This window comes from Ambystoma mexicanum, chromosome 8 (genome assembly GCF_040938575.1).
Source record: "Ambystoma mexicanum isolate Mex_15411 chromosome 8, UKY_AmexF1_1, whole genome shotgun sequence".
NCBI lineage: Eukaryota > Metazoa > Chordata > Amphibia > Caudata > Ambystomatidae > Ambystoma > Ambystoma mexicanum.
Genome location: NC_090929.1, coordinates 1,382,385,587 through 1,382,405,551, shown reverse-complemented (window position 1 = coordinate 1,382,405,551; position 19,965 = coordinate 1,382,385,587). Strand labels below are relative to the sequence as shown.

Sequence of the window (19,965 nt, the reverse complement as noted above, 5' to 3'; positions counted from 1 at the left end):
GTGAGAATCTTAGCAGTACCCTGTTTTAGTATTGGTGTTCAAAAGGCATTTTACGACCATCCGACTGGCTACACTGTAGAGGACTATTATGAAGTTTAAAGAAATGGACAGATTCATACATACCCAACGACAAACTGACATGCTAGGAAGAAATAATCTTTGATTGACGGATTAATACCAAAGTATATAGCTGGTATATACTCATCTGATCACGGCAATGAGGCCAGATCTTCCATTTTGGCACACACCTGGGCGGAAGAGTTGGGGTTTGGTATAGGCAGTGCATATTTCACAGCATTCTTGGACTTGATCTGGGATACATTCTTATGTGTGAAAAATAGAGAGATGCAAATTAAATTTGACACTTCGTCTATTTCAAACAAATTAAGTTACATATGTTTGGTCTTAGAGACTGTTGGCAGGACAGCACCTCCCGGAAACAGTGGGTCACACGGTGTGGTCATGTCTGAAGGCTTGAACACTTTGGATCACAGTCAGGACAAAGCTGAAGTCTGCCTTTACTTTTAGTCTACCAGAATGTCCCATTTTGGTTCTTCAGAAAGGTCATCCTTCTCGTCTATAAGAAAAGGGTAATTCATACACTGCTCTTCTCTGCCAGCAAGGCTATTATCATGGCCTGAAAGTCAAATATAGGCCTCTGGGTTAAGGGCTGGTTTATGAAATTGCCACTGCTTTGAACTGGCCTATATCAATATTGTGGGCCATTTATGGTTAGTTTGTTTGAAAAACCTGTATAACACCTTGATATATGTATTGAGATAATGGCAGAGGAGTATACAGAGAAAGGATAGTTGCTTTGCAAGATGGCAGTTCTGTGGACTAGTAGCACCAGGATGGTTTTGGGCGTGGGGCAGGCCCTGACTATAGGCCTGGGGAAATGGTGGATACTAGTTTGTTCATATATATGCCACATACCTGGTTTTAACTGTGTTCATTAGTAAAAATGACACATGTTTTGTCTTTTCTTGTATCATTGTGCTGCAATGGTCTGCTTTATTGGTTTTACTTTCAGAGACTGAATTTTCGAATCCGAATGCTGGGGGCAGATGGAGCCTGTAGCGATCCTGATGTCTGTCAAACATATATTATACTGTTGATTTATGCTACGACACAGTGTTTGAAGATAGTTTGTGGCAAAAATAATTAGTAAAACTTGAAAGCATTGCCTGTTTGCTGTTCAGTGTTACTTTAACACCCAAGTAAGAGAAATATATATTTTTAAAAGACAAACAGCACTAATTTACATTCTTTTTTTTACATTTTGCCAATTTCTCATCAAGGCAGAGTTGCAATTCATAATAAATACATTATTTATTCTTGACATAACATTACAATAATATATATGCTCAACGGACAAGCATATTAATGAAAACAGCTGGTGGGCCTAGCCTCCCAGTCAAAGCTGCTCTCTCCTGGAATGCACTCCCTACTGACTTTAGAGCGGAACAGCCATACTTTAGATTCAGATGTAATCTACTGAACTGGTTTCGAACCAAGGACATCTAACAAGTCACCCACCCACTCTACCAACTCGTGCCTTTGACCTTTGGACGATTCTCTTGATTCTATATGTATCACACTATCGACCCTACTACTGTATTTATCTTGTATATTGTACCACCTGTATTATATTGTATGCATTGTAATGACCTTTCTCCAGCATGGGGTCTGGCATGGATTCACATGCTCATGAATATTCCCCGTCGTCAGGCTGGGAATCCTCGGTAAAGAAAAAACCAGTATCAGTTTCGTTTCTGATCTGTCTTTCGTAGTAATAACCAATCACTGGTCTCTGCGTCATACTGACCACAGCCAATGACTGCCCTCTACCTAAGCTCCGCCTCTGGCAGCCATCTTCAGATTTTTACCGCACGTTCATGTGTTGGGATCCTCGTGCTATTGCTCTCGAGCGTTAGTGCTATTTTTCGCGCTTTTTCACAAAAAACTTCGATTCTTTCGGTCAAAAGAGCCTCAAGCTCCACCGATCCTACATCCGATCAACGGGGACCCGTGTCGGATTCATCTGTGCCCCTCAAGGGTGAAGATTTCGTCGAGCTACGCTTCGGAGGACTCCAGAAGCTTCTCAGGCCCGGTCTCGGAGATGGCCCAGGAGAAGGGAAGCTCGACGCCCGGAAAGCTGTTCAGGGTCTGCCCTGGATGCCAGCTGCAGAACGTCTTCAAGGAGGACGAACACTCTTTCTGCCTTTACTGCCTTCATGAGGACAAGACGCACGTGGAGAAGGACTGTGCGTTTTGCGGCAACATGTCGGAACGGACCATGAAGGACCGCCATCAACGTCTCGCCAACTGGCTGGAGGGTAAGAGCCCGTCTGGCGAGAAGAAGAAGAAATCCGAGCGGTCTTCTAAGACCTTTGAGGGCGCCCCGGCGACGGGGGCCCAACATAAGGCCAAGCACCGCGAGTCCGCTGGCACCGGGAGCGCCGAACGGTCGGGCTCTACGGGCGCCAGGCAGGGCGCACCCTCCCCGGCACCATCAACCACGAGCCAACGCTCTGGGTCGGGTAAGAGGAAGGCCGAGCACCCGGCGAAGCTCCTGGAGAGGCCCCGGTCGAGCTCTAAGGCAGAGGAGGAGCGTGGCAGTGCCCCCTCCCTCAAGGATAAGGCGGTGAGCGCACCTAAGGTGGTGAAGGCCTTGATCCATCCGACCAAGCCCTCTATCGAAACGGTCGCGGCGGCCCTGGCTCAGCCTGTGGTGGCTACACCAGTGGTGGCGACCTCAGGGCCCAGAATCTCCCTGCCTCCGCGGAGGGAGTCTTCCTTTGTGCCCATCGATAGGACCCCCGTGAAACCCTCCGTGGGGAAGAAGAAGGGGGGGCAGGGCGTCGTCGTAGATTCGGCCTCAACCTCAGAAGAGGAGCTGATCGAGGTCTTAAGCCACGGCCTAGGCGTGGAAGAAGGCCAGCCCGTCGGAATGGACCCCGACGCAGGTGACGACGACATCGTCGAGGATACCGACGGGGCCCCTGCTCGCCCGTCGGATTCCCCTCTGCCAGCGCCGCAAGACAACTCGGCGGCCATTTTGTTGGCCATACAGTCCTTATGCTCCGAGATAAGGACGAGGCTACCGTTACCGACGGAGGAACCTCTCCCGTCGGGGGATCCAGAACCGGGACCTTCTGGTGTTCCCCCTACCAAGAAAAGAAGGATCCATCCACCACCTCCTTTTCAACCGTCGCGCCCCGTCCAGCCCTCCTCCCCGTCCACCCGAGGGGATGATACGGGGACTGACACGGCAGCGACGGGTACGGACGACGAGGCATACGACGAGGATTTTCCGTCGTCGCCTCCCACCAGGGCTTCTCCGCCCGACGAGATCGGATCTTTCCACTCCATGATCTCCAGGGCTTCAGAGCTTTTCCAACTCTGCCCTGAGGAGAAGAAAAAGGAAGGCTTCCTTTATCAGCGGCGCGAGGCCAAGAGGAAGACGGTCCTCGCAGTGCCTCTGTTGGACGACATTTGGGATGAGGGCCTTTCCCTCCTCAAGAACCCTTCCACGACGCCAGCTAGAAGAGACCGGTACGAGAAAAAGTACCGGGTCCCGGACTCGGCCCCCCTATGCCTCCGGGCGCAGCCTACCCCGGACTCCGTCGTCTCCGCGGCAGCCAGGAAGAAAGCGGGGGGGGTGCGGCCTCCACATCGACTTCCCCGCCGGACGGCGAGGGAAAGAAATTGGATGCTATGGGACGTAGAGTCATCTCGTCGGCAGCGACGACGATTAAAGCGGCCAACGCCTTGGCTATCGTGGCCCGCTACGACAGGGAGCTCTGGTACAAGATAGCTCCCCTGCTGGATTTTCTGCCGGACGACAAGAGGGCGGAGGCCCTGGAGATCCTGCAGGAAGGTGAGGTGGCCTCGGACCACGCCATCACCGTGGCGACGGACATCGCCGACACTGGGTTCCGCCAGCTGGGCAACGGCGTTTGCCTTCGACGTCGTGGATGGCTCAAAGCTACGGACTTTCGGCAGGACGTCCAGACCAGAGTCCTGGACATGCCCTTCGACGGGAACAACCTGTTTGGGAAGACAGTGGACGATTCCCTTCAGGCCATCAAGGCGGATACTGAGACGGCCAGGGCCCTTGGAGGCCTGCAGCAACGACGAACGCCCTTTCGGAGCGGCGGAGGCAAGGGCGCCTCCAAAGGTTCCGGCGGCGGTTTCGCTTCCTACCGTCAAGCGGCCCGCTCGTCGTCGCAAGAGGCCTACAGAGGACGAGGCAAGTCTAGCGGACCCCGCCGTCGTCGCCAAGGAGGTCAAGGCGGCAAGGCCGCGTCCAAGCAGGATTGAACCGGCCGTGGGGTCGGGCCCCCACCGAAGCACCCCGGTGGGAGGCCGGCTGGCGGGCTTCGTCAGCGTGTGGGAGTCCATCTCCACCGACCGTTGGGTGCTGGACGCCCTGGCCCGGGGCCACGCGCTCGAGTTTCAAAGAAGGTGCCCGCGCGTCCCCCCCGTGGCCAGGAAAGAACTTCACGTCCCTCAACTTCTCCTGGAGGTAAAGGCGATGCTCAGAAAGGGCGCCATCGAACTCGTCCCAAAGAGGCTTCGGGGCTCCGGAGTCTACTCGCGATACTTCCTCGTGAAGAAGAAGACGGGAGGATGGCGCCCCATCCTAGACCTGCGACGTCTGAACAAGTTCATCAAGGCGCAGAAGTTCCGGATGGTCACCCTCCAGCACGTCCTGGGTCAGCTGGAGGAAGGAGACTTCCTATCGTCGTTGGATTTGGAGGATGCCTACTTCCACATTCCCATCCTAAAGGGGCACCGAAAATTCCTCAGATTCGTGGTCCAAGGGCGTCATTACCAGTTCAAAGCCCTTCCCTTCGGACTACGGTCGGCACCCAGGGTATTCACCAAGTGCCTCGCACCGGTGGCGGCGCAGCTGCGCCGCGAGGGGATTCACGTCTACCCCTACCTGGACGACTGGCTCATCCGCGCCAAGACGAGGGAGCTCGCCGTGGTCCACACGGCAAGGACCGTCCAACTCCTCACGGACCTGGGATTCTCCGTGAACTACGCCAAATCCCACCTGGTGCCCGCGCAAGTCGCACTGTTTCTGGGAGCGAGGCTCGACACAGTGTCCCTTCTGGCCTCCCCGTCGGAGGAGAGGACCAGGACCATCTTGGGCAAGGTGCAACGGATGTTGGTGGCCGACGCGGCCAAGGTGAGGTCCATCAAGTCCCTCCTCGGGATGATGTCTTCCTGCATCTACCTCATTCCCATGTGCAGGCTCCGGATGCGCCCGTTGCAAGAATTCCTGGATGCGCGCTGGATCCAGACGACGGGCAGCTTCGAGGAAAGGATCAAGCTCGACGAGAGTTTCCGACGAGCGATACGGTGGTGGGGCACCCGCGCGCATCTGACGGCGGGCATGGACTTCCAGACCCCAGCCCACCAGGAGACTGTGACCACGGATGCCTCCCTGGAAGGGTGGGGAGCGCACACCGAAAATCTGCACGCAAGAGGACTCTGGCTCCCGACGGAGAAGTCCCTGCATATCAACGTCCTGGAGCTCCGTGCAGTGTTTTGGGCCCTCAGGTCCTTCCTTCCGTCCCTCAAGGGCAAGGTGGTGAGGATCTTCACCGACAACACCACCACCATGTTTTACATCAGGAAACAGGGCGGAACTAGGTCCCCAGCGCTGTCCAAGGAGGCGCAGGACCTGTGGCATTGGGCCGTCGCCCAAGGGATTTTTCTGGTGCCGTTTCATCTGGCAGGGATAAAAAACACCATCGCCGACTCACTCAGCAGGGAGCTGCGCTCGTGCCACGAGTGGGAACTACGGCAGGATCTGGTGGATCCCCTCTTCCGACGGTGGGGCACACCCCAGATCGACCTGTTCGCGACGGCGACGAACACCAAGTGCCGGAGGTTCGCCAGCAGGTTTCCCCAGACGAGGAGCATGGGCGATGCTTTCTCGTTCCCCTGGGAGGGCCTGTTCCTCTACGCGTTCCCTCCCTTGCCTCTGCTAATCCGGCTCGTCAACCAGCTCAAGAGGTCACGGTGCAGGATGATCCTCGTCGCACCTGCGTGGCCGAGGCAGATATGGTTCCCGGACCTTCTGGACTTGTCAGCGTCCCCGTCGATCAAGCTGCCGGCGGACGCGGATCTACTCTCCAGGGAAGGAGGCGCCATCCTCCACCACGACCCGAAGTCGCTGAACTTGCAGGCCTGGCTCCTGCAGCGCTAGAGTTTGGAGGATACGACATACCGGCCGATTGCAGAGAGGTTCTTGCAAAGGCCAGGGCGTCCTCGACTCTTAAATGCTACGGACACAAATGGAAGAGGTTCTCTGTCTGGTGCCACGCACAGAAGATTAACCCTCTACGGATTACGGCTCCCCAAGTACTGCCGTACCTGCTGACGCTGGCCAAAGCTGGTCTGGCACACGCGTCCATCAAGATTCATCTTGCTGCGATCTCCCGATACACCAGAACCACGGGGCGGACGTCCTTGTGGTCTCATCGTCTGGTGAAGGAGTTCATGAAGGGACTGTTCAGATCGTTCCCGCCGGTGAAGGCTCCGGCCCCGGCGTGGGAGCTCAACGTGGTGCTGACCAAGCTCATGGGACCTCCGTTCGAGCCTCTGCACTCGGCCCCGTTGAAGTTTCTATCGTGGAAAACAGCTTTTCTTGTGGCCATCACCTCCGCACGACGAGTGGGAGAGATCCAGGCCCTTTCCTGCAAGGCCCCGTACTTGACTTTCCACGACACGAGGGTAGTGCTCAGGACGCACCCCTCCTTCATGCCCAAGGTGCCGTCGGACTTCCATCTCAACGAACCCTTGGTGTTGCCTGTGTTCTTCCCGTCGCCTTCGTCGCCGGCTGAGAGGACTTTGCACTCGCTGGATGTGGCTAGAGCGCTGAAGTTCTACGTAGACCGCACAAAGTGTTTTCGGAAGACGTCACAACTCTTTGTGAACTTTGGACCTGTCAATCAGGGGAAGGCTCTCTCGAAGGCTTCCATTTCCAGATGGCTCTCCGGCTGTATCATGTACTGTCACCGGTTGGCAAACCGACCGCTGCCTGGCCGTCCGAGAGCCCATTCCACCAGAGCGATCGCAGCTACCACGGCGTTCCTATCTGGTGTGCCCCTGCTGGACATATGCAGGGCTGCTACGTGGAGGTCGACGCACACCTTCACGAAATTCTACTGCGTCGACCGGGATTCCAGGGAGGAGTCGAGGGTCGGCCAAGCAGTGCTGCGCAACCTGTTCGCCTGAGGTGAGCCTGGTGAGGAGGTAAGATGCTTAATGTTGAGTTGATGTGATGCTTAATGTTGAGCCTTTGCCACCTCCCGTGGTTGTGCATCTGTGTACTGCTATGTATTCTCTTATTCATGAGCATGTGAATCCATGCCAGACCCCATGCTGGAGAAGGAACAAGTTACTTACCTGTAACTGTTGTTCTCCAGCATGGGTCTGGCATGGATTCACATGCGAACCCTCCCGCCTACCCCTCTGCGGCTCTTCACTTGGTCATACTGCCACTTCACGTGCTTCCAAATCTGAAGATGGCTGCCAGAGGCGGTGCTTAGGTAGAGGGCAGTCATTGGCTGTGGTCAGTATGACGCAGAGACCAGTGATTGGTTATTACTACGAAAGACAGATCAGAAACGAAACTGATACTGGTTTTTTCTTTACCGAGGATTCCCAGCCTGACGACGGGGAATATTCATGAGCATGTGAATCCATGCCAGACCCATGCTGGAGAACAACAGTTACAGGTAAGTAACTTGTTCCTCATGTTGTAACTAAGCTTCAAATATTCTTGTAACTGCTGCGCCCGGCTACCTGAGGGTTTGGTGCACATTACCCAATAAATAAACAAACAATAACAGCTGTCCGAACAAATCTGGCCACTTTGAAAAAAGTTACTGGTTAGTGTCTGAATTGTTCTTCATGGGATAATGTAATCATAGGGTAGTATTTCTGGGATACTCATATCGAGAAGAAAATTGACTTTAAGAACTTGTACCACACATTTGGTTTATGCATTACAAAGTTAATGTGGAAGTGTGTACCTTTTGAAAAAGGATTACAAAACATAGGATTATTGAATGTAACATGACGTCCACCTAGATACTCAAATCTCTAGTGTTTCTAGACTTTTTCCGCAAGCAGGACCTTGTCTCTTATTTGATGTCACAAGTTATTGCAATACAAAAGACACCCCCAGATGAGGTTAGCAATTTAGAATGCAACAATATGAGGCTTAATGGATTTACTTTTTGAAAAAAACGCTCCACTACCTTGAGTTAAAAAGGTAACACATTTTTATTTTCTATAAGCACATTTCTTATGTAAGCCACGTTTTTTCTGCTAAAGAAGTCATTTCCTCTTTAGACATCTTTAGCAGAAAAACGTGGCTAGCATTTATTCAAGTGCAGTAAGAGACTTCACTTTGTGAAAAAGCGGGATTCTTACCAGGAGGAAGCTGGGAGCAAAACACATATATCAGGTGGCAGATTAATGTGATTTTTTAAATCAATCTCTAGGGTTAGCAATATGTTTTTTAGTTTGAGATTAGACCACCGGATGAATGTACTGGATTCTGAATTATGTAGCACTGAGCATTGTATTAATAAATGAAAGGTGTGTTGCAATACCATAATTGAGTAGACAATTTTAAAGCGTGTTTTTATTAAATTAATAAATACATTGATGTGAATGAGTCATGTGATGTTACTCTTGAGAGGAACAGGGTAGTAGCCTGGGTGTTGAATATTGGAACATCATGAATGTGTGGAAAAATGTTCGCGGACGGGAGAGTTTTTTTTTTTTCCCCTTTAATTTTTGTGGAACTTTTTTCTTTTATGTGAAATAAATCCACATTGGTTGCAGTAAGAATTTTTGCTTACTAAAGGTATACACATTTTGTAATTGTTATTTTAAATGGTCACTACAATATTTGTTCACTGAAATCAAAGCAAATGCATACATGACATTTGAAATACATGATTTCGTTCTTATCTAGTGAGTAAAAGTGTGTCCGGCGTAGAGCAGGAACTATGGAAGAAAAGCTTTTCATGCTTTGAAAAGGGCATTGATAATTTTAAAGCCATCAGTGATGCAACAAATACTGCCCTCCTGTTATGCAACACAGGAAGACTGATGCGAATTTGTGCTCAGGCGCATTGTGCCCTCGGAGATGATTACAGGAGAGGAGAATTTTCCCCTGAGGAAACATTATATTACAATAAGGTAAAATGCTGTTTAATGTTCACTTTGAAAACTATACCTTTAAGTGCAATATTTATGTTTGTGCTTATTGTGGCTAAAGTACTTCTTTACATTGATTGAAAAATATATGTATATATGTGTTGAACATCCATGTTGTACGATTGTTCTGAAGCTTTTGCACATTACTTCTTCTACCGACTTGCTCCTTTTATCAACTTTTGTGAATTCAGCACAACGTACAGTGGCCAAATGTGTTTTGGCTGACCTTCGGTAGTTAGAATCACCAATTTATTTCCATCCCTATAAATACTTAAACTGGGTTTAGCCTTTCACTGCTTTTGTTTAACTTGCAACTTTTTGCCATGATGTGGCCCCTTAAAACACAATGTCATTGTCTTTATAGTAATGTGCTACTTCTCATGTCCAATACCCACTACCAAAAGATGCACTTTTAGACCCTCATTGTGGTGCAAGCATGTTTTGCCCTCCGGACTAATGCAATGTGCAGCATTCCTTCTAGAATTCTCTTTAGTGATGTTTTGGTGCTCTGCTTAAAACTGTAAATGGTCATACAATCCTGTATTTTTACAGCGTAATCCACCAGAGTAATGTAGTTAAATAAAGATCATTTATATTTATGACCCTTTGTACCATCCAAAGGAACTATGGCTTCAGCAATAATCATTCCATACATAGCAAAGCATGGGATAAACCTTGGTAGACTAGGCACATACTCCTTAGAAGACCAGCAACAGGAAGACCACCACAACCTACCAAGCTTGCTCGATGGTTATACTGACTCATGCCAACATTATTCCAACATGCAACGAGACGTGCCTTCACAATACCAGACCACCAAGACGCACAGCCTAGCAAGGCAGGGCCACAGGACAGTGAATGTCTGTATCCTACCATAGTCCAACCCTGCACCCAAGCAACAGCTCCCCCTTAGAAAACTTAGTCAAGGGACCCTTGGGACAAGCTGCATCCTCATCAATGCACCATCTCTGTAAATGGTTAGCCCTGACTTCCGTGACCTTCCTCTAAAGGGGCACACCTACCTTTTCTTTACCACTCGACCTGGCTCACAGATGACTATGCAGCAGTACTCCATGATGCCATTTCACCTAATTTCAGTGTAAACTGCACTAACTGTGCTGGTATAAAAGTGAGGAATAGCCACCATTATACACGAGGAACAGCTGTGTACCCAGCTAGCACCGTTGACATAATCCCACACCATGCATCTCTCCTGGTCCACTGCCATATAATTGAATCAGCAACCTTCACGTTTGTCTTGGTCTCCCACCCCTCTACCTTACCAGCCAAATTCATGGACGTGGTTGCTAACCTAATGGTGGATCCTGACTGGCTGACCATCTTGGGTTATTTCTGCTTATGGCTGGAGGAGCTTTACAACACTGTTGTCTAGATCCCTTTCAATAAATGTGGAGGCATTACACCTGAAGCAACTAGTAAAAGGGACCCACCCCCTCAACAGTGCATACACTAGACCGAGTTGTCTGTACTGAGATGCTCACACCATTACCTCCTCACCTACCCTTGAAACACTACAATTCACACACTCTCCTATACTTTATGCAGGCACACTCATGCTCCACTGATGGCAAGCAGGGCATGATATAGCATTGAGATGGAACCCCTAGACTCATTGAAGCCCACAATCCCTTTCTGCGTCCGATGTAGAACACTGCATACTCCCATCAAACTAAACCACGCTCGTGTAATTCCTTTACTTAAGAGGCCCCTGCTGGAACCTGCAGTTCTTACAAATTTCTGTGCCATTTCTCTTCTCCCGTTCACTATGAAGGTGCTTGAATCTCTTATTTCCCCACTGTGCTTTCCTAGAATCGTCTCACTTTCTAGACCCTTTCCAGTCTAGGTTTCGGCCTGGCAGGGGTACTGAATCAGTGCTTGTGGCCGTAGTGGATGCTCTGGCAAGGTTGGTGGGCCAGGGTGGAGTCGGAGCACTGATTCATTTAGATCTATTAGCCGCTTTTGACACAGTTGACCACCCCACCATGGTTGCTCGCCTCTCCTCTGCTGGCCTTTCTGGCCTAGTGCTCCAGTGGTTCACCTCCTTTCTCTCAGGTCGATCCCCATCTGTCTCCTTGCCTCCTTTCAAATCCAAACTAGCCCCTCTGTCGTGAGTCCCGAAAGCCTCTGCAGTATCACCTATTCTCTTCAACGTTTACATTCAGCCTCTTCGTGTTATCATCCCGTCCCATGGCTTCCTATGCCACTGCTATGCCGACGACACACAGATTCTCCTCCGGCTGGATCTGTCCTGTTGCTTGGAGGGTGTGGGTGAATGGATGTCCAGGGACTGGCTGAAGTTAAATGCTAACAAAACAGAGGTGCTGGTTGTGGGTATAACTGATCCTCTACTGTACTTCTCTGTTCTGGCCCTCTAGCCTGGGCCCTTTTCCTTTTGTCTGTCACTATGGTGAAGGATTTAGGTGTTAAAATCTCTAACACTCTTTTAATGTCTGATCAGGTATCAACCATTTGCCAATCAGGCCATTTTAAGCTGAGGGTCCTTCCTAAGGTTTTCCCTATATCCCATCACATTTTCATGCTCCTTTATTTTCCTCTTTGGTAACGAGTGGTATTGACTACTACAATGCACTCTCTTTAGTACAACCTGCCTGCATACATCAACTTCAGCTACTACAAAACATGGTTGCGAGAGCAGCTACCCACCCACCTTATAGTGCTCACATGTCCCCTAGTCTTTGCCAACTGCACTGGCTTCCAGTTGAGATGAGGGTGTTGTTCAAGTCTCTGTGTATTGTACATAATGCCTTCTATAAACAGGGGGCAGAATATATCCAGGCGAAATGTCCCCCTTTATATTCCATCTAGAGTACTTTGCTCTCAAACCTCCATGACCATTCAAATTCCCTGGACTAAGCACTCCTGTGTTGGTGGACACGCTTTCTCTGTGGCTGCATCAAAAGCTTGGAGCGCCCTACCCTATGCTCTGCGGGAAATAGAGCATCATTTGATTTTTCGTTGTATGTTAAAAACGTATCTTTTCTAAACTTTCTGTTACTAGTCGGTTTCTTTTTCCAGTCTACCTTTTTGGTTAGAGCCAAGACGCCTTCGGGTGAATGTCGCGCTTTACAAATTTGCATAACATAACATCAATGAATAGTGGAAACTCTCAATAAACTGTCTAGAAAAGTTTTTTTAAGCACTCTGAAAAACATGCTTCCAGATGCTATACTAGTAAACTCAATTATCTAAAAAAAAAAAGGGAACAGGAGGATGGAAACATTTAGAACAAAAAGGACAATACTATGTACAAACGTACACACCTTTTAACAGCCAAGTATGAACAGGGCAGAGATTGTGAAGGCTACAAGAGCTCACTACATGGACCACATAAAAAGTGTAAAGGGGCCACAAAATTAAAATGTTGCAGCTTTTCAAGGAGATGTAGAACCTGTTGTCCTAAAGTAATTGTGGCATCCTGAGATACAAGATACCAGCCTCTAACCAGCCCTCTCATCTGGAAAAGGAGTACTTGGATGTCCAGTCTCTTGCAACCAGCTGAACCTACCAAATAATACATTATTTTCTGCACAGTGGGGTCTTGAAATAATCTGTAAGTGCTCTGCGCCCAACTATAGAGTGTGTCGCATGGCCGTGAGAGTACAGAGAAATACCCCTGCTCTGTAGTATTCAAAAGTATCTGTGAAGAACCCTCACAAGTGGGCTGCGCCACTAAAGTAAATAACTCTCCGCCTAGAATAGTTGTAGTTATTCTGATTCAATAAATCATAAAAACCCTTTCATTGAGACACGTGTTTCGGCACGTACTGTGCCTTTTTCAATCAGGGCTATTTGCCAGATACATTCAGTCAATATTCAAATCAAATATTTATAAAGCATATGCATTAGTAGCAAAAGATTCAAAATAAAACGACCAATATCCACAATTTCAAAAACACATGATTCAAAAATGAATTGTTGATGATAGATGATATTTGGTATTGTAAGAACATAAATTTGCACAGATGGTGACCGAGATTCAGGATTGGGGTTGAAGGGTGGAAGTTTCAGGGAATAGTGAAAAAGGAAAAAAATAAATGAATTTCCAATGCTAGATAAATATATAATCCAATTGTATAGATATTGAGATCTCAAATCTATCTTTCGAAGGGATTGTGACCTCCGACGTATTCCTCATCTTAGATATCTCCTTCCAGCTCTGCTGGCCTCGGAATTTTTTTTCTCTAGAGGGCGCTGCGCGTCGACGTCCTCTGAGTCGATGTCCCTCAACAGCCGCCGTATCGACGCTGACGTCATCCTGGCTATAAAGGCCGCACGCAGCGCCCGTTGCTCAGTTCCGTTTTTCCGCGCTTACTCAGTGCCTCGGAATACCATTGCTCAGTTTTGTCAGGTTAAACCTATTTACTTCGAGTTATTCGATCTGTACTCGATGGCTTCTTCGTCGGAACCGACAACTCCTCGATCCGGCTTCAAAAAATGCCGAGATTGTGGGAAAAAGATGTCGCTGACTGACCTTCACAGAGTTTGTCTGTGGTGTTTGGGATCTGAACACCATTTTCTCGGAGTGCGAGGACTGTATGTCCATGACAGCTAAGGCCCTGAAGGAGCGTAGGGGGAAGCTGGAGAAAGGTAAGACTTTTAAAGCTTCTTCTTCGTCGACGAAGTCGAGACATTCGTCTCCTCGTCACCATTCGCGCTCCAGATCTCGGAGTGGGTCTCATCACTCCTCGAGATCGAAGCACTCGAAGAGGAGACGTCGAAGATCCCCTTCTCCGTCTTCCTCTTCCTCTGTTTCGCCAAAGAGAATCCCGTGCCCCACGAAACATAGTTCCCGGGCTGAATGGGAGGAATTCTACAAAAATATGACGAGCGTCTTCGAGAAAGCGGCCTCGACCCCCTCGAAGACTGCCGAGAGCGATGCTCTGGTCGAAAGACCCGAAGGTCAAAAACGCCGCGAGTCGCAGTACCCGGCGAAGGAAACCTCTCAAGCGCGTCACGAACCCTCGAGTAGGACTATGACCTCCAAACCTTCCTCGAAGGTTCCGTCGACGCCGTCGACGAAGGTTCCGTCGAGGTCGATGTCTTCGACGCCGTTGTCGAAGGGACCTTCGACACACAAGTCTGTCGACTCGACGCCAGCTTCGACACCGGTGTCGACGCTAAGAAAAGTCACGGTTACGACACACCCAGTGACTATCCCCAGGTCCTCGATGTCGATGGCTTCGAGATTGTTGAGCAGAATCCCAATTCTGTCGAAGTCTTCGAGGCTTCCGCCTTTGTTTTCGACGCCAAGCTCGAAGCCTTCGACGTCGACGACATCGACGTTTTCGAGGCCGATTATGACAGGTTCGGCACCCTCTGCCTTGGAAATGGGGTTTACACCCTTTATGAGTTCAGAACAATTGAGAACTATGTCCTCAATTATGGAAGAGGGTGAATTGTCTGAACAGGAAGACACATTTGAGTTGCAGGGACCTGTAACCCCAATTAGAGAGGGATTTTCCTCTGAAGAACGCAGGTTAAAGGATCTTCATGATTCCTTACATGAGGCAAGTGGGTTAGACACCGCCCCTGAGGTGGAGTTTGCTAGGCCAGACCCGGGGGAACATGCTGAAACCCCCTATAGAGCCTTAATGGCCAGGATCACAGAGTTTATGGGGTGGTCTGCACCTTCACAATCTTTCCAACAAGATGGCCTCACAGATATTCTTGACAAAGGCCCACAGGAGGATCCTGTGGTGCCTTTTCATAAAGCTCTTCAGAGGAAGATTATGACAAACTGGGAAACCCCAGATGTCGTACCGGCAGTAAATCAAAAACTGTCTACAAAGTACAGGGTATCCTCTACAGACCCGGAGTTTTTGTCTAAACACCCGTCCCCAGAAAGTCTGGTGGTACAGGCAGCATCCTCTACCGATGTCAAGACGGCTTATCCTACCGTCCCACAGGACAGGGACGATAAAAAATATGATGCTATGGCAAAGAAAGTTTTTTCGGCATGTAGCATGGCGTTAAAATCTGTTAATGCTACTTGCACCCTTGCTAGATTCAGCCATACACTTTGGGAGTGTGCTTCTACAGCGGCTGACTGCATCCCGGAGGGAGAAGAAAGGGATGCGTTCCTGAATATTATACAGGACGGTAAAGACGCTATGTGCGAATCCCTCCAGACGGGCATTGATTCGGCTGACAGTATCAGCAGAGCAATGGCGGCAAGTACAACAACCAGGAGATTCGCTTGGTTGAGAAAGTCTGGTTTTGCCCCAGATGTGCAAGCCAGGCTCTTGAACATGCCATTCGATGGCTCTTCTTTGTTCGGGAAAAAGGCGGATGACAGTTTAGAGAAACTGCAAACTTCAAAAGAAGCAGCAAAATCCCTAGGCGCTGCAATCCGTCAGACACCTTTTCGTCCCACAGGAACCTCTGCGAGGGGCAGGTCCTTTCGCTTCTACTCCGCATTCGGAAGAGGTAGAGGACGACCGGCTCAAAGGGGACAAAGAAGAACTACCCGAGGTGGACGGGGTAGATATTCAAAAGCCACAGCAACAGCAGGTGCCTCTTTACCATCGGCATCTGCATCAGCCGCCCCAAAACCACTCTGAGGACTTCCCTCACAGGACACCTGTAGGAGGCAGGTTGACTCAACATCTGGCGGTATGGCAGGCTATCATGTCAGATGCTTGGGCATTGGAGACAGTTGCCCAAGGTTACTGCCTACCTTTCCTACGTATACCTCAGAGTCATCCACCGGGGATCAGCTCTCAGAAAGCTCCAGATCCGCTCCTCTTGCAGGAAATTTTGGACCTGCTAGAGAAAGGTGCCATAGAACCGCTACCTGTAGCGGAGAGGAACAAGGGCTGGTACACCCCTTACTTTCTCATTCCAAAGAAAGACGGAGGACTGAGACCCATCTTGGACTTGCGAGAATTGAACAAATTCCTCAGGAAAGACAAATTCAAGATGGTCACTCTTTCTCAGATCCTCCAGGCCCTTCAGTTCCAGGACTGGTTGGTATCTCTGGACCTTCAGGACGCTTATTTCCATGTGCCTATCCATCTCAAACACAGGAAATACCTGAGGTTCGCAATTGGCAACTCTCACTATCAATTTCGAGTGCTGCCATTTGGGCTGACCTCCGCCCGGAGGGTCTTCACCAAGTTAATGTCGGTAGTGGCGGCAAGTCTAAGGAGCGAAGGGATTCACATCTACCCCTACCTGGCTGATTGGTTGATCAGGGCTGTTTCTTCAGAACAAGCTCAGATCCAGCTAAATCACGTGTGCCACTCCCTTCACAGACTGGACTTCTCCCTAAATTTAAAGAAGTCACAAATGATACCATCGCAGAGACTCCAGTTCATAGGAGCGATCCTGGACACTTCCCTGGGAAAAGCCTCGCCACCAGAGGTGAGGGCTCAAGATATTCTACAGATGGTTACCAAGTTCCAACATGCCCAACGTCTCCCAGCCTTCTACTTTTTGAGGTTGCTAGGCCTCATGGCATCCTGCATTTTCCTAGTGCCAGAGGCTCGCCTGAGAATGAGATCCCTCCAGTGGGCACTGAGGACTCAGTGGTCACAATTCTCAGGGAGATCTTCTTCAGGTTCCCGACAGGGTGGCTCGAGACCTTCAGTGGTGGGCCTGTCAGGAGAACATTCTGAAAGGAGAACAGTTTTGGCAACCCTGGCCGGAGATAACAGTAGTCACGGATGCCTCACTCACGGGGTGGGGAGCCCATGCCAACGACTTGACCATCAGCGGTCGTTGGTCTCCATCGGAGTCCAGACTACATATCAACCTGTTAGAGCTGAGAGCCATCAGACTTGCGCTGAAGGCGTTCCTGCCAGCTGTACAAGGGAAAAACGTCCTGATAATGACGGACAACACGGTGGCCATGCATTACCTCAACAAAAGAGGAGGCGTAGGATCACTACCCCTGTGCAGAGAGGCGATGCAGCTCTGGTTTTGGGCAATCCAAGAAGGAATCTCTCTATCGGCAGTTCACCTAGCTGGAGAGAAGAACTTGACAGCGGACGCACTGAGCAGGCAGAGCACAGTCTCCCACGAGTGGGAGCTAGCTCAGGAAGTCCTTCAAGAGATCTTCGCCCTTTGGGGAACCCCTCAGGTAGATCTGTTCGCCACCAGCCTCAACAGGAAGTGCGATCTGTTCTGCTCAAGGGAATTTCCCCCGAGAGGAGCTCTGGGAGACGCGTTCATAGTGGACTGGGAGTTTCCGCTTCTGTACGCGTTCCCACCGGTCCCTGTCATTCCTCAAATGATCAGGAGGTTGAGAAGATTCCGGAGAACCATGATCCTAATTGCCCCGGATTGGGCCAGGAGAACGTGGTACCCGGACCTTCTAGACTTGTCCATCTGCCCTCCAATTCGACTTCCACTCAGAGAGAACCTACTCTCACAGAAGGGAGGTCAGGTTCTCCATCCAGACATCAAAACCCTCAACCTTCACGCTTGGCTTCTGAAAGGCTGAGGTACAAGGATTGGGACCTCCCTGATGATGTTATGGAGGTGTTGCTTTCGGCAAGGAGGCCAGCAACAAAGTCTTCATACCGCTGCCGTTGGAACAGATTTTGCAGCTGGTGTAGAGAACAGAATATCAACCGTTTTTCATGTGGTACACCAATGGTTTTGTCCTTCCTACTATATTTGGCAAATTCAGGCCTTCAAGTTGGCACCATTAAGGGCTATCTCGCAGCGCTATCCATCTTTAAGCGCACAGCGGAAGAACCATCCTATTTCAAGTTACCCTTGGTAATACAATTTCTAAAGGGGTTAACCAATGTTTATCCCCCAAGACCATTCCAAGTTCCCCTATGGGATTTAAACTTAGTCCTAACTTTCCTGATGGGAACACCTTTCGAACCACTCCATTCTTGTTCGTTAAGATTCCTTACCCTTAAAACTGTTTTATTAATAGCACTTACATCTGCTAGAAGGGTGAGCGAATTACAAGCTCTTTCTTGTAAATCCCCTCACACTATCTTTCACAAAGACAAAGTTGTCCTGCAAGTGAAGCCTAATTTCCTCCCAAAGGTGGTTTCTGAATTCCATATCACTCAGAAGATTACCCTACCATCTTTCTATCCTCCTCCTCACCCGGGGAAAGAGGAAGAGAGGTTACACAGGCTAGACCCTAGAAGGGCTTTAAGTTTTTACATCCGTAGACTAGCCAGGATAAGACAGGCAGACCAGCTGTTTGTAGGTTACACAGGTCACAAGCTGGGGTTACCAATAACTAAGCAGACCATTTCCAGATGGATCATTCTAGCCATTCTGGAATGTTATAAAATGGCAGGAAAAGAGCCCCCTCAAAACCTTAGGGCTCATTCGACCAGAGGTATTGCAGCTTCTTCGGCCCTCAAAAGAGGTGTGCCGGTTAAAGACATCTGTGCGGCCGCTACATGGTCGTCTGTCCATACCTTTACACGATTTTATAACTTGGATTCCTCCTCCAGTCAAGAGACTAGGTTTGGAAGGGCTGTACTGCATTTTATTCATCAGTAGAAGACAGCATGAAGTCAGTACTCCCTCCTCCAATAATAGAATACTGCTATGGGAGCCTATCTAAAATGAGGAATACGTCGGAGGACACAATCCCTTCGAAGAACAAGTTACTTCTTACCTTGTAACGTTCTTTCAACGGGATGTTCCTCCGACGTATTCCTCATCGACCCTCCCATCCATCCCCGCAGTTCTACTTCCCTTGTGGTTGCAGCTTACGCTCCTTCAGGGTGATTAGTTTAGTCCAGAAAGCATTATTGTGGGCTACAAAACGGAACTGAGCAACGGGCGCTGCGCACGGCCTTTATAGCCAGGATGGCGTCGGCGTCGATACGGCGGCTGTCGAGGGACATCGACTCGGAGGATGTCGACGCGCAGCGCCCTCTAGAGAAAAAATTTTCTGAGGCCGGCAGAGCTGGAAGGAGATATCTAAGATGAGGAATACGTCGGAGGAACATCCCGTCGAAAGAACGGTACAAGGTAAGAAATAACTTGTTCTTCTATGCACTGTGACAGGGAATAGCGCTGGTTTCTTACCAGTTGAAGTTCTTTTAGTCTTTGGTTATCCAAAGGTTGTCCAGGGTTAAATCCCTTATTCTGAAATATATACAATACAGTGTAGTTTGATCAATATTATTGTTCCTATGTTTGGTTCACTCACTAATTAAGGTTTGTTTTTAGCTTAAAACCCCTAATTAGGCACTGTTTCTTTTGTTAGGGACACATTGTATCAACTTGCTATTTCAATACCTGCACTATACATCCATTATGCCTGTTACTTGAAAATACATTTGTCCCTTTGTGATAGATGGTATTGTTACATCAAACTGGGCTGAGCGGTTGCTGCTATATTTAAAACACTGCTTCGATCCTTCAGTGTGCTTCGTTCGCATTCCAAAGGCAGAGCGTAAAGCTGAGTGCATTGCTCAATAAACTCAAATTAGGGCTTACCTAAAAAGATACATGTCGGTCTCCGCGCGTCGGCACCACTGTATGTGGGTGCGGGCGTTCCGTTTGCTTCTTATGTTTACTTATGATTCCTCATGCTGTGCAATGCTCACCTGGTATCCACGGGGACGTCACTCAGCCTGTTCTGACCTCTTACGACCTCAAACCCTTCCCTGGAGTCTACTCGACTGGAGACTGGGCCTTGTTTTCTTGGAAAGTGTGCTCTCCGTCCTGCTATCAGCGCAG

General features: G+C 49.3%; 1 protein-coding gene across 1 annotated transcript in view; it reads left to right on the top strand.

The window, feature by feature from the left end:
- EDRF1 (erythroid differentiation regulatory factor 1) overlaps positions 1-19,965 on the top strand; it is a 1,702,580-nt gene that overhangs the window by 1,013,549 nt on the left and 669,066 nt on the right. Inside the window, exon 18 of the mRNA XM_069611509.1 lies at positions 9,011-9,237. Coding sequence (XP_069467610.1) covers positions 9,011-9,237 — 227 coding nt within the window. The remainder of the gene's footprint in view (positions 1-9,010; positions 9,238-19,965) is intronic.